The sequence below is a fragment of the Triturus cristatus genome, chromosome 8, assembly GCF_964204655.1.
Source record: "Triturus cristatus chromosome 8, aTriCri1.1, whole genome shotgun sequence".
Classification (NCBI taxonomy): domain Eukaryota; kingdom Metazoa; phylum Chordata; class Amphibia; order Caudata; family Salamandridae; genus Triturus; species Triturus cristatus.
The window spans coordinates 835726384-835739854 of NC_140591.1; the positions used below are offsets into that span (position 1 = coordinate 835726384).

Here is a 13471-nt window from a genome sequence, read left to right on the forward strand (position 1 = left end):
AGCGTCGATACTTGGCGAAGCAAAACAGGATTTTGAGAGAAGGAATAATCTCCATTTATCAATTGTGGGTTAGTGCAATATTGTGAAAATTATATTTTTACCTAAGATCCTATTTTTTTTTTTTTGGGCTATCCCGCTTGTATTTGAATATGTGTGGTTTAAAGCGATGGATGCTCTGCCCTCTAGATTCATATGGTAAAACTAGGAGGGTGAATAAATACCTGACTTTGCCCAGGGAGAGGGAGGGTCGGCTCTCCCGAATTTTAAATTATTCCAGTTTGGCCAATACTCTTCATCATTACTTCCCATAAGGAGTCTCATATGCTGGAGGGTATCAGTCGATACAGGGTGTACCCTCAGTTTATGAGCTGTTAATAGGACCTGATGCTAAGGGATGTTAGTTAAGGTGGGTGGAACCCAGCTACTACAAGAAAGAGGTTTTAGGTGTAGGGGGCAGCCTTTAAAAACTGGGTGGTCCTACGGAGATTGAACTGGTATGCTCCAGCGCAGAGGACTCTTTTATTGCCAGTAATATTTCAGGATGCATGTCTGTTGAGGTGGGAGAGGCAAGGTCTTTTAAAACTGGGGGATTTCTTTCTAGGTCAAAGAATGGCATCATTTGAGGAGCTTCGGACTAGGTTTGATCTGAGTTATTTTTTAAATATCTGTTAATCTGTGATCCAGGGGGGTTGATGGGATTCACCAGAGTGTGACTTTTGGATCTGCTGTGTAGGGAGGAGGAATCTTAAATTTGCTCGACGTACACCAATCTGTGGGTTGATGTTCCGGATGATTTACCGAAACATAATAGCAAACAGCAGAGTCTTGAATCTGACAAACTCAGCTTCTATGACTCTCTGGAGTTAAGTCGCACTGTACTCTGTTTTATAATGTTGTGCCTGTAGGCCCGAGGAGCAATCTTTGACTTATACTTTACCCCACAAATATTGCAAAGGGAGGGGGGGGGGTAAAATGGGGTAGAGTGCCCTCTATGCCGGGCCCTCGCAGCGGATTTGATTCATATGTTTTGTACATGCCCACAGTTAGACTCACTCAGATCACAGATCTCCAAATTTTTGGGAGATGTTCTTAATATTATCCTGGCATTAACTCCGCAAATGTTTGAGTAGTCCTGAGTTCCGGATCTCGACACTCAGTTGAGATGATGCAGTTACTTCGCATCAGCTGACTATTCAGAGGCTTCGTACATCTTAACAATCTATTCATCATAGAGAATGTTTTTTTCTAATGCATAGTTTGATGTTCATCCACTGAGCATGTTGGGAGACCAAAAGACTGCCACTAGAAAAGTACTGAGTTTGGGGTGTGGAGTGAGGATTGGAAATGTAATAAGAAATGGGCTTTTCTTATTCATACAATGTATTTTAATTCAAAGTTCAAATGAATTTGCCAATTCAGGCATTGTGAACATTCTGGAGATGCCACAGCAAAACCCACACAGGCAAAGCTACTGGATTCATGGTCGGAACCGTACTGCACGACCCCTGAGCAAAGTGCCACATGATTGATAACGAATTTGAACGGCAATAGAACATGCCACAGGCTAATTTATGAAGCTCCAAATTTTACACTTCAGTTTTTGAACCCCACTTACAAACAAGGGCCTGCTCACTGAAAGCTTTGCCCAGAGCTGCAGAAGATAAGTGGTTTCATCTGGAGTATTTTTGAACCCACTGGCATCAGCTGGCAGAAGAGGGAAAATGAAATTGTTGACTCTGCAACTTTAAAAAAACTGTTGGGGGTAATGTTGACCAACTGAGTCATTTGCAGCGCTGTACACATTGACAAGGAGCTCTGAGAACGATAAACACCGAAGAGATGTGCTCAGCTGAATGGTAGGAAAAATCTCCACAGCAGGAAAGAGATGACAACATGGCAGCCAAACAAAAAACATGGGAAGGTATTGATTAAAGACAACTTGACAACAGGGCTTCCGAAATTAATTTTTACAACGTAGCCAACAATTCCAAAGCACGAAAGCTATTAAGGATACAAATGTAGATGCAGCAGCTGGGAGGAATCGTGAACACCAAAGAGTCTTCAGGTCTTGGCTCCAGTTGATGAGATAATCGATTCATCTGTGTAGGTGCAGGATAATTCATGCTAGAGAATGTCAGGAGAAATGTGATTACTTGAAAGACATATCATTCAAAGATAATGTAAGACAGGCAGGTTTGTTCACTGTCTATGTGGGTAACCCTTTAAGGAAATGCAGATTTTCACACCGATGTGGAAAAAAGTCCAAAAGTAAGAAGGGCATGAAGGAACATCATTGTTCTCCCCAAAGATATATTTGTAGAAGTATTATCCTTTCAGCTGAAGAAGATATGAAAGAAGGCAAACCTTCTAGAGTTCCTGTGGTTCACATGTTGAGCATCTAAATACTTTAAGACCTCTCTCTGAATACCCTCAGGGTATGCTGAGAGATGCTTCAAGTCACCAGAAACAGAAGTGAAATAAATATTACATCTAATTGGATGTTCTAGTTACCTTTATTTTCTAATTGGCTCGCAATTCCAAACTATAGATTCATTCCAGGAAACACTGGCTGTCCTGATGCTCAAAGCTTAGGGCACTGAGTATTCTGGAAGAGAAAGCAACAATAATCTATAAAGAACTCTATAATGGAGTGGTACATTTTTAATAATTTCTAGTTAGGCTATCCTTTGGTGTACTTCCATACTAAAGGCTGCAAGAGGGAACAGTATTCAATGCAAGTTAGATAAGAAATTGAACTGAATATTGGAATCCATTCCTTTGATGATACTCACTTAGGTTATGTCATCATTTACATCTGCCAGTGTGTCAGCAATCCAAAATTGCAATTTTTCCTCAGAATGCTCATTACTTCCTTAGATCACTTTCAATAGGCCTATTTCACTTCAATGTTGATGGAGAGATGTATTCAAACATTTGAGCAAATTAGTTCATTAAAGTTGTTAGTTTGCTTGTCTCTAGAAGACAGCGTATTTTTGATCCTGGGCGTATAATTGAACAGTTTTTCTTTTTCGTTTATTAGACTATTACTCTAGGCTTCTAGCTTGATCCTTTCAAATGCCGAAAAGACTTGGGGGTTAATTATTGTTATTTTGGGCAGTTCTGCTTAGTATGGTTTTGCATTGCTTTTCTTCCATCGGATTGGGTGTGATGTTAAATGGCTGTTAACGTCTGTACAGATAATACCCTATCAAAGACCTTTGCTACTGAAACCGATAAAGCCCAAGGCAGCATTTTGTTATGTTATGTTATGTTATGTTAAAATAAACTTATATAGCGCACAGCTACTCTAAAAGAGTGTCCCGGCGCTTTCCACAAGCGGCTCCGTGTGTAATAACATAACAAGAAAAGAAAACTAATGCTGAAAAGAAAAAGAAAGACTCCGCAAAGAAAACAGTTAAACATTAAAAAGCCAAGTCTTCAGGCTCTTCCTGAATTGGAGGAGATTCGAGGTGCTGCGTAGCGCCAATGGCAGAGAGTTCCACAACTGGGGTGCCTTAAAGCTGAAGGAACGGCCCCCAGTCCGCGCCTTCCGCACACGTGGCACCACGGCAGTAAAAAGAGATTCGGACCGCAGTGAGCGGGCAGGACGATAGAAGTTCCATCTACGCCGAAGATACCCAGCCCCTGAGCCAAACAAGGCTTTATGCATCAACGTAAGGGATTTGAACATAATCCGCTTACGGATAGGCAGCCAATGAAGCCTCTGAAGCAGCCCAGAGGCTCGTGACCGCCTATGCAGGCCAAAGATGGCACGGGCAGCAGAGTTTTGTGCCACCTGCAGGCGTTGGACCAGGTAGTCCGGGAGGCCGAGAAAGAGGGCATTGGCATAGTCGAGCCGGGACCCGATGAGCGCCTGCACTGTAATCCGTCTATGCTCCGCAGACAGCAGTGGAAGAAACTTGCGGAGCATCTTCAGAATACCAAAGCAGGTTCCGGCCAGACCCAGGATGTGCGCTCTCAGTGATAACTTATTATCAAGTTTGACGCCAAGATTTTTAGCGACCGCAGATGATTGAACCGGAGGGCTCATTTCAGATGGCCACCATTGCCGCCACTCAGGGTCGGTGACACAGCCGAAAAATAGGACCTCCGACTTACTGGAGTTGGCCTTCAGGTTGTTGTGTTGGAACCAGTCGAATACCCTGCCCAGACAACCCCGAATACTCTCTCCATCAAATGGTTGATCTTTACCACAAGTGAAGAGGAGTTGCGTGTCGTCGGCGTAGGACACGATCTGGGCCCCGAAAGCCTCCACCGCCGCCGCCAGGGGGGACATAAAGATGTTAAACAGTGATGGGCTCAACACAGAGCCCTGTGGAACCCCAACCCCCAGAGGCGGCATCTCGGCGGAGCTCTGGGAGACCCAGATCGTCTGGCGGCGGCCTTCCAGGAAAGACGTAAACCAATTGAGCACCGTCCCCCTAATGCCGATGTCGTGGAGCCTAGCCATGTTATGAAGAATTTCAGTATTTCAAGTCTAATTCTGCTATTCTTCCATCTATTCATAGTAGCATACAATTCCTGAATTCTACCTTTTTCTGGGGAATTAGCGTAATGTAACTCAAGTTCAGCATTGTCCGTTAGCAGCATTAAACAATCTGTAAATATCATTGGCACATAATTAGGATACCAGTTGAGCACAGAAAAAGATCATATTCTGTGATGTAGCATTTTATTGTTCTTATCTGCTCAAGACTGTTGTCAATTATCGGGGATTCAAGATCACTACGCACGATGAAATCTGGCACCTCGATTATAAGCCCATGTTTTCATAGCGCACTGTTTGCCTAAAGAAAAGGCGTGATCTCCTGTTATCTCTGATTTGGAAAATGAATATTGCCTATCTTACCTCAGGTCTTATGCTTGTTTCAAACTTTATTAGTCTATGCTACACCGTAATGAGGAGGACCTGATGGTTTGGTGTCAGATCAACTTCCTCAGAATGATCAAGTCTTTTGGACGTCCGTTACCCACCAGTTCAAACCATGGCCACCCACATAGCCAGAGGGAATGCCCTCATCACTTGGCTCTCATACAACCCAATAAGTCCACTGAGAGCAAAAGTGCACTCACCACCCATATCAACGCTGGCACCTGGAAGATTGACCACCTCACCCCTCTGCATAAGGTGGACAAAAGCCCTTGCCAGCCACCATTCACTTCAAATGGGGTCACATTAATTACCAGGAACCCAATGATGAAGCATGTCACCAACCAGGTTAGTGAGTGAGGGTTCTTTTACTCACAGAGTGTTTCTCTTTCTCCCCCCCCGCTTTTGTCTAGGTGTTATTCAACGAATAAATAGGTTGTGCACTCTTTCATTGTTTATACTTAGCTTGATCAGGGGAATAAGAGTGTCAAATCTCCTTCCCTTTCTCTCTTGTTGTTATAACACTTTGTACAAAGCCAAACAAGACCACTGAGCACAGAAAGTGTTCATCTTGAGGGTGGAGTAGGGGTGATTGAGTTGCTTTAGGATGCAAGCATTGGGCGCAATTTCAGATTGGAGATCATAAAATTCAAAAAGGAAAGATGAACAAGCATTCTTTGCTTATTCTGAGGAGCTCTGGAAGGAGCTTCCACTCCGCTTGAATTTGGCATCTTGCCTACTCTGCAACATAAAGAAGACACAGACCCTATTATTTGTGTTCTGTCTTCCATCCGAGTCATAGATTTAGGACTGTGTGTTTAGAAACCCCTTAGCAAGCCCTTAGTAACCGTTCTCACTTGAAATGCCCATGTCCGTGCTCTAAAGACTTGTCTATCCCCAAACCTATAAACTGTATCGATTGTACCCACAGAAGGAGACAGTTTTAAAACCTGCTGTAATTGTAGGCCACACAGTATGGTTAATTGCTATCTTCTGCTTTTGCTGTCATGCAGCTAAGGTACAACGTAGGAATTATGGATGTCTCCATATGTTATTCGCCAGAGCAAGCCTCATTAGACGGCCGCCGCTTGCCCTCTCAGTAGACTGCCAGATTATGATGATCATTTGACAGTCTTGTACTCTTGGTAACGCCACTGTCACCCTCTCTTGCAGTCTCAAACACAGTTACTGGATAAAAAATTAATGACATTCCTAAACTCCGTTTATTAAGTCTCCCTAACTGAATCCATAAACTACAGGTGGCTGCTTTCATCGATGCAGCTGCCTTCTCTCTAGGTCACTTTTTAGTGTGACTTGACCTCAATGGCAGGGAATGAAGTGTAAAGCAGCGTCATCCTCCATGCAGTGCTGGCCGAAAATACCGGCAACATACTAAGTGGACTGATAACCTTTCCCCAAGTTCTTTAGTATTTCTTGACCCAAACATTAAACTCTGACCTAAGCTATCTCTGGTTTTGCATGTAGGATTTCAGATGTCCCTCCACTTTAGCTTTGAATCACTAGCTGTTACCCTCCGGGTCTGATGGCTCAGTGGACTAATGCGTCCACTATAGGGGCCTGTGTTCGACCTCATGGTCATAACTTCAAATCCCGGCGGATACACTCAGCCTTTTATCTTTCAGAGGTCGATAAAATAAGTACCATTGAGTAGGGTAACTATAAAGATCTGTTATTCAGCGCCAAGATAGCCGTGGGTGAAAGTGCGTTTTGCTTACTTGCCCGATAATCTTAAAACTGCTGGCCATTCATCATTTTCCTTCTTAACTGCCGTATCTCCCTCACCTCGGAGCCAGTGGCGGCTGCCACATACAAAAGGTAGTTGGGCGTGACGAGGGGGCGCGATGAAGGGGTAGTGCGGGAGGAGAGAAAAAAATACCTTAAGTTGATGGCTGTGTCGCGCCGGGTGCTGCTTCTTCGTGTCCCAGCAGGCACTGGGGCGGCATCAGACTCCCTGTCCAATCCCCGCGCTGCTCTGGTCTGCGCAGGCTAGAAAGACACCCTGCTCAGACCAGGGAGTTTGCGGAGTTTCTCCAGCCCAGCTGCTCAATGCAGCTGGGCTGGAGAAACCTATGTGGGCATGTGTGTTTTGGTCAGCCTGAGACGGATGGCCAAACACACATGGCACTCCTCCTACCTCACCCCCGCACCTCCCTGCACACGCTAGCCGAGCCAGCTGCTTTACAATAAAACGATAATCAAATATCGTTTTTTTCAAGCCGCTGGCTCTGCCAGCGGGGCAACGCTCCTCCGCCATTGCGGAGGACGCCCCTTCTCAGATCAGCCGAGCTTCCCCACTAACCAAAGTTGAAACCCAACAGACCTTTAGTCTTTCCCATTCCCTCCCTACTTCTGTTCTATAAACCACTTTTAACCCCTAATCTCTACCATTACACTATTCTCTGCAAAAACCGTTTGATGAATGTAACTCCTCTTGTACTAGGATGTCACAAATAATAGACGGTATCTTATATCGTCTATGATATACACAGCTTTGATACTAATGCCCGTTGTAAGCGATTTCACAACTATATATCAAATAAATGAATACAAATAAATAGATAAATAAAATGAATCTAAGTAAGACTTTATATGTTTTTGTTTGCATTTTCAGGTGAAATCTTCTTTAGATATGGTCTCGGAGCGCTTGGCGACGTTTACAGATGTGGGGAACAGCTGCTCACATGTAGAGCACATTCTCAGGGATCTAAACACCTTTGAAGAAAAAACCTGGGTAAGCTAAACACTTGAAAAATGAAAAAGTTATTCTTGCTATCACGAACCGTCTCTGTGGAAGATGACAAGCCTTGCTTATTAACAATGTTATCTACATCGGCAGTTGTGAAATAGCACAACTCACTTGATACAGCGGCTCCGCTTTCTACTGCTGATTAAATAATTCATACAATGTATTTCTCACTACTTACATTAAACGATTACAAATAAAGGCGTATGTTCTTAATGATGTTTGGGACGTGCCTGTGTATATATTTTCAGTGCCCCGTGTTTCCCAGGCTCGTTTGCTTGTCGCCACGTAGGCCTCGCTCCGATGCTCCTGTGATCCAGATGGAGCTGGCCAACCTGATTTACTATGGGATTGCCGTGTATTGGGAGTATTTCACCGGCAGCCTCGGTCTCCAGGTGAAATACCAGGCGAAAGCATTTGGAAAATTGATTTAGAAATACAGATTCCCTCGTGTAATCAAAGATTTCTTTCCCCCACGCCCACAAGTTACATGGGAAGATTAATACCAGGAGGAAAACACTAGCTATGTTTTGGGCCATAGGTGTAGAGGAACAGTGAGAGGAAAATACCACTGAACAGAGCTCAGAGCTCACATTGCAGATTGATTTAACAACCCTCGGTGGGTGTGGAAGGAAGAAAGGGAGGAGAAATGAGGGCTGGGACAGCGGGTGCAATTAACGCTGTCAGACAACCATAGCAGGTGACAAACTGTGCACTTGATGGCATACTCACACAGCACTCCTTGAGTTGTGTTCATGGAGCGTGGTGTCTTTTTGTACTTCCTTCATACCTTTGTTCCTGTAGATGTATCTGTGATACAAAGACCCAAAACGTTTGTCGAACAATCAGGGCCCTTGCTGTCACCCCTTTTTCGAGCAACACAACTGTTAACTTTGTTTCTTTAACTTTGGTGCAGGCTACCCCATGATTTCTTTATTGTGCTCAAGTAATTACACCATACAGCATTCTTTTCTCATATAGCAAGCCCAAGCTGGGTAAATGATAGCCAAGATGTTGTCCTTCTCCTAGGATTCACTCGAAAAGGCCAGAACCTTGGCTGCAGAAGGGGACCAACTTATCCAGAGTAACCATTATGCCGTGGACTCCATCCTACCAAAATGTGAAGAACTTCATCATCTATGTGACGAAACAGCAAATGGTATTGAACAGAAGAGGCATTTGCTCAACAAATCACTGGAATTGCATCAGTTTCTTGAGAAGGTAAATCGTTTTTTTATTTGTGTGACCCCTACACATCTTGCAGAGGATACTTTGATGCACTAAGCCACAGTACAGTACAGTAGCGTCTGGAGAAAAAGATTTTTCCTGTGAGCATGAAGATATAAGTATTGGCACTTGCTGTAAATCGAAATTTGACAGTTTTTTACTTCTGTGTTGAGCATTGACGGTGTATGCAGGTGTGTGGGGTGTAATATGTAAGATGGAAAGTGTGATCCTAAAATTACCTAAAGGGGATGAAATTTTATTCAGAGACACTTCGGTAAGGTTAAAAACTAAGATGCAGTAAAGTTATGATCCGCCACTACTCAATGAGTGTGTTGTAGTGAACTATTGTGGTTTCACTACAACACACCCGCATGCACCATCATGGCTGATACAAGAAAAGATCACAGACAAAGAGCCGTCTCCCAGGGCATTGCAGCGCCAGCCCCACGTGGAGCAAAATGCCTGATGAAGCATGACACCCACTTCCAAATAAGGAATTTCCCCCTGAAACCATATATTCCAACAACACCTTTTCTTTAACATTTTCTATACCCTCTCCACATAGGAACAAATACCCACACTGATTAGACGTCTCCTTGTTGTCCTTCATGAATTCCAGACCAACTGTTAACAGATAGGCACCATGGGGATTTAAAAAACAGGATCAGATTCCCTTAATAACTGGCACATGTTCACATATATTTGTATATAATATTAATATTTACCTGTCGGTGTAGTCTTTTGTTATATTTAGCTGCTTAATTTGCCAAAACGCCACAGGCTTCAAAGTATGACAGCATCTTTATCAGCTAAACCAATGTGGAAATATGCCGTTTAACAACTTCATTTAGTCTCAAATCATAAAATAAATATAGGTTAATACCAATAAAATTCCCAAGAAAGTAATAAGGCTAAATACAGACGGAAATGTTAAAAAAATAAATACCAAAACACCGGAAGGTCTAACCATGATCCTGATGGTTCAGCGTCACTCCTGGATCTCGGTGAGAGCAGACCTAAGGACTCTTGGCCTCTTATCTTCCTGCATCTTCCTGGTCGACTCCAGAAGGTGACGCATGCAGACTCTGTTGTGGAATCTGACATTTCTGTGGGCCTTTCATCGAGGAAATCTATTGAATGCCAACCAGATTTCAGAGGAGATGGTTCAAGATCTATTGTGCTGGCAACTCAAACACAGTTGGTCTGGTGGAAGGCCCCTCTCACTGCCCCATCCAAAGTGGATGGTGGTGACAGATGCATCACCACTGGATTGGTGAGTTCTTCAGGGGGACTGGAGATCAAAGGACTCTGGTCTACAACTGAAGTCCATCTCCATATCTGCTGTTAGAGATGCAGCCATTCATTTGGTGCAGAAGTCTTTCCTGCTGTCCAGCAAAAGGAGCCTGGTGCAGATTCTCACAGACAACACTACTGCCAAGTGGTATTGCAACACAACAGGGTGGGGTCATGGGTCCTGTACAAGGAGGCTCTACTCCTCTCGAGTGTCAGGGCATTTCCCTGGTCGTGACTCACCTTACAGCATCCTTGAATGCCAGAGCAAATACAGGGATGAATACTTCTTACGGCATGGATGATTGCCAAGCAAGGTAGCCAGTTGACCTCCTTGGGTCCTGAGGGGCCAATGTAATTTTTGCAACCATGAATTGCTTGTGACGTTTTCAAGATTGCTTCGAACAGAGCAGCGTGGGTCAACAGCATTCACTCAGATGGTTCTGTGGTTAGATGGGATCTGTTGTAGGGCTGCAGTGCACGTCCTTAGTTGTCTCCATGTCATTTGTTCTCCAGTGCATTCCACTTCCCAAGAAAAGAACTTTGAGCACCGCAGTGTCATGGTGCCTCTTTTCCGGTCTGTGAACTCAGGAGGCACAAAATAAATTCGGTACAGACATTCTATTTTTTAAATGCCTGCTCAGTTTTGCTGTCTGAGACAATATTCCTAGTGATTGGAGGAGTAATCACCTGAGGTACTGCTCTCCTACAAATCATCCAGAGGAGTACCCGCTTTCAGGATCCAGAACATAAAAGCATGACTGGAATTCATCTTGATCTATAAACCCTGGTACCATTAAAGGAACACGTCCTACGAAATGTCTTCATCTAAATTACATAGAGAGAACGTATACAACAGTATACATTTTATAAAACTGTCTTCCGTCTACCCAATACATCTTTATAACGCATAACCTTTCTGTTGCCTCATCTTCACCTTTAATTTTGTCATCTAAATTACCTGGTCTTAAAAGTTAAGATGGCTACCACCAGCAATAATTAGCTTCCTCCTATCTTAAATGAGATGGGGGGAGTCTGATTTACAATGGGTCTAATAAATAAATATTGTTCAATCGTATCTAATAGCTATTGGAGCTGAGAAGTTCACCACAGTATGGAAACACATATTTTGTTACACAAGTTAGGCATAAAGGGTAGCGAAATATATGAAGATCTGGCTGAAACAGACACTAATAAAGCAAATTAACATGAGGAAGAGGAACATCTTATTCAAGCAACTCTACAGAAATTACCATTTCAGAGAAAAAAAATCAATGTGGTGCTTGAAAGACATAAATTCTTCCAAAAAGTTCAGGGTAAAAATGAAAAGGTGGCAAAAAACGTTGCCGTATTAAGAGCGCGGTCTGCCACTTGTTTATTTGATCCACTTTCTAATTCCCTCATCAGAGATCACTTATTCAGAAGCACTAATGACTGTAAAAGTCAGGAGAAATTATTAACACAGAATCCTAATTTGGCAGAAGCTACTGAAATTGCCAAAAGTATAGAGCATACAGCCATATGTATTAAGAAAATGAAACCCTCTACTGAAGCATGCAAAAGTAAAAATGATTAAGTAGACACCCTCCTAAGTATTAATGAAGTTCGCAAAGTCAAAGAAACATATTTGCAAAAACTGAAAATGCAACCTAAAAGAATTAAATCTTTTAGATGAGGAAACTGCAATCACATGGCTAACAATCCCAAATGCCCTGCACATGGCGTGCTATGTAGAAAATGCAATAGGAGGGTACATTTTACTAATGCCTGTAGAGAAATAGAAAAACATTTCAGAGCAGAGGCCACAGCAGAAAAATGTGGATTAATTTTCCAAGCAAGCGGTTAAGAATACGATAATAGAGTATCATACTCTCATCATCATCATCGCGCAGCGGATACGCGCAGCAGATCGCCGTACTTCCGCCGGAGTTCCGCCAGAGTTTAGCCCGTCTGTGCCCGTCTGTGCCAGACCGGGGCTTGGGGCTATGACTCCCTTTACGAGCTCCTGCGGTAGAGTCAAATATTCAGGTGAGGACTTAAAATCTCTTTGTCCCACTTACCCTACAAACTGCACCGTCTGTTGTTTTCCGATTTCTAAGTTTGTGTGTGCTGGCTGCGGCTATTCTCTGGGTAAAGGGTCCCTGGCCAAAATAATACTTCAGTCCTATACTCGGGGTAGAAGGCGGAGATGGAACCAACATCCGAGTAGCCCCCCACTCCAGTTTTGGAGTATTAATTGCCGATCCCTGCCGAAACATAAGCATCATATCTACGACTTTATTGTCGAAGAGCAGCCTGATGCATTGTTTCTTACCGAGACCTGGCTTCAGGATTGTTCAGGTCCTGATGTCGCTGTTGCTGTTCCCAACAATTATGTCATGGTAAGATTGGATAGAAAGTCCGGACAGGGGGGAGGGATTGCCATTATTTTTAAGGCAATATATACATGCAAGTTTGAAGTCCTTCCTATGTTTGGAAGTGAGACTGCACTCTTTAAATTAGTGATCAATACTCAATTCACCTTATCGGGCCTTTTGATCTATCGCCCTCCTGGGAATGCCTCTTCTTGGATATCTTCATTTGTTGACATCATAACTCCCCTAGTTCTTAGGGCAGCCAATTTCACCATTCTTGGTGACCTTAATTTACATCTTGAAGATCCTCAGTGTACAAACAGCAAACGCTTTTTGTCTGACCTGGAGGCTTTTAATCTGCCCCTGCTGAATATTGGTCCCACCCATTCTGCTGGACATTTATTGGACCCTATTCTTTCCAATGTCTCTTTTGATTGCTCTCAGAGTGCCCGTCCTCTGGAGTGGTCAGATCACTTTGCTGTTCATTTTTCCTTATTGTACACCAAACATCAGGTAAATAGAATCCTAGATAAGGGCGCTCCAATTTATCGTTGGGGGAAACTCGATATCAATAGGTTTAATCACCATCTTTCTAATACCTGTCCTGAGGAATGTATGGCTTCAGCCGCTGAGATGAACATGGCTGTCTTCCATTGGCTTACAAACGCTGTTACTACTCTTCTTCCGCCTTCTTCTACACACTTCAGGTCACATCGTCCCCCGGCGCCTTGGTTTTCCATTGACTTGAAAGCCCTGCGTACAAAATGCAAGGCTTTAGAGCGGAAATGGCGGCACTCCTACTCAGTCTCTCAGAAGACTGTTTACAAAGAGGCTTTAAGAGATTACCATCTAAAATGTAAAACCGCCAGAGCTGCTTACATTGCGGATACTGTTACACAAGCTCAGAACTGCCCTCGTACCCTTTTCTCTGTCGTTAAAAAATTG

At 43.4% G+C, this 13471-nt stretch overlaps 1 protein-coding gene across 20 annotated transcripts in view; it reads left to right on the top strand.

Annotated features, from left to right (window-relative positions):
• Positions 1-13471, top strand: part of MCF2L (MCF.2 cell line derived transforming sequence like) — a 927044-nt gene that overhangs the window by 756019 nt on the left and 157554 nt on the right. For all 20 annotated transcript variants that reach the window (XM_085622295.1, XM_085622305.1, XM_085622296.1 and 17 more), the window contains 2 exons: positions 7524-7643; positions 8685-8876. In XM_085622295.1, the coding sequence (XP_085478421.1) occupies positions 7524-7643; positions 8685-8876 (312 nt within the window). The remainder of the gene's footprint in view (positions 1-7523; positions 7644-8684; positions 8877-13471) is intronic.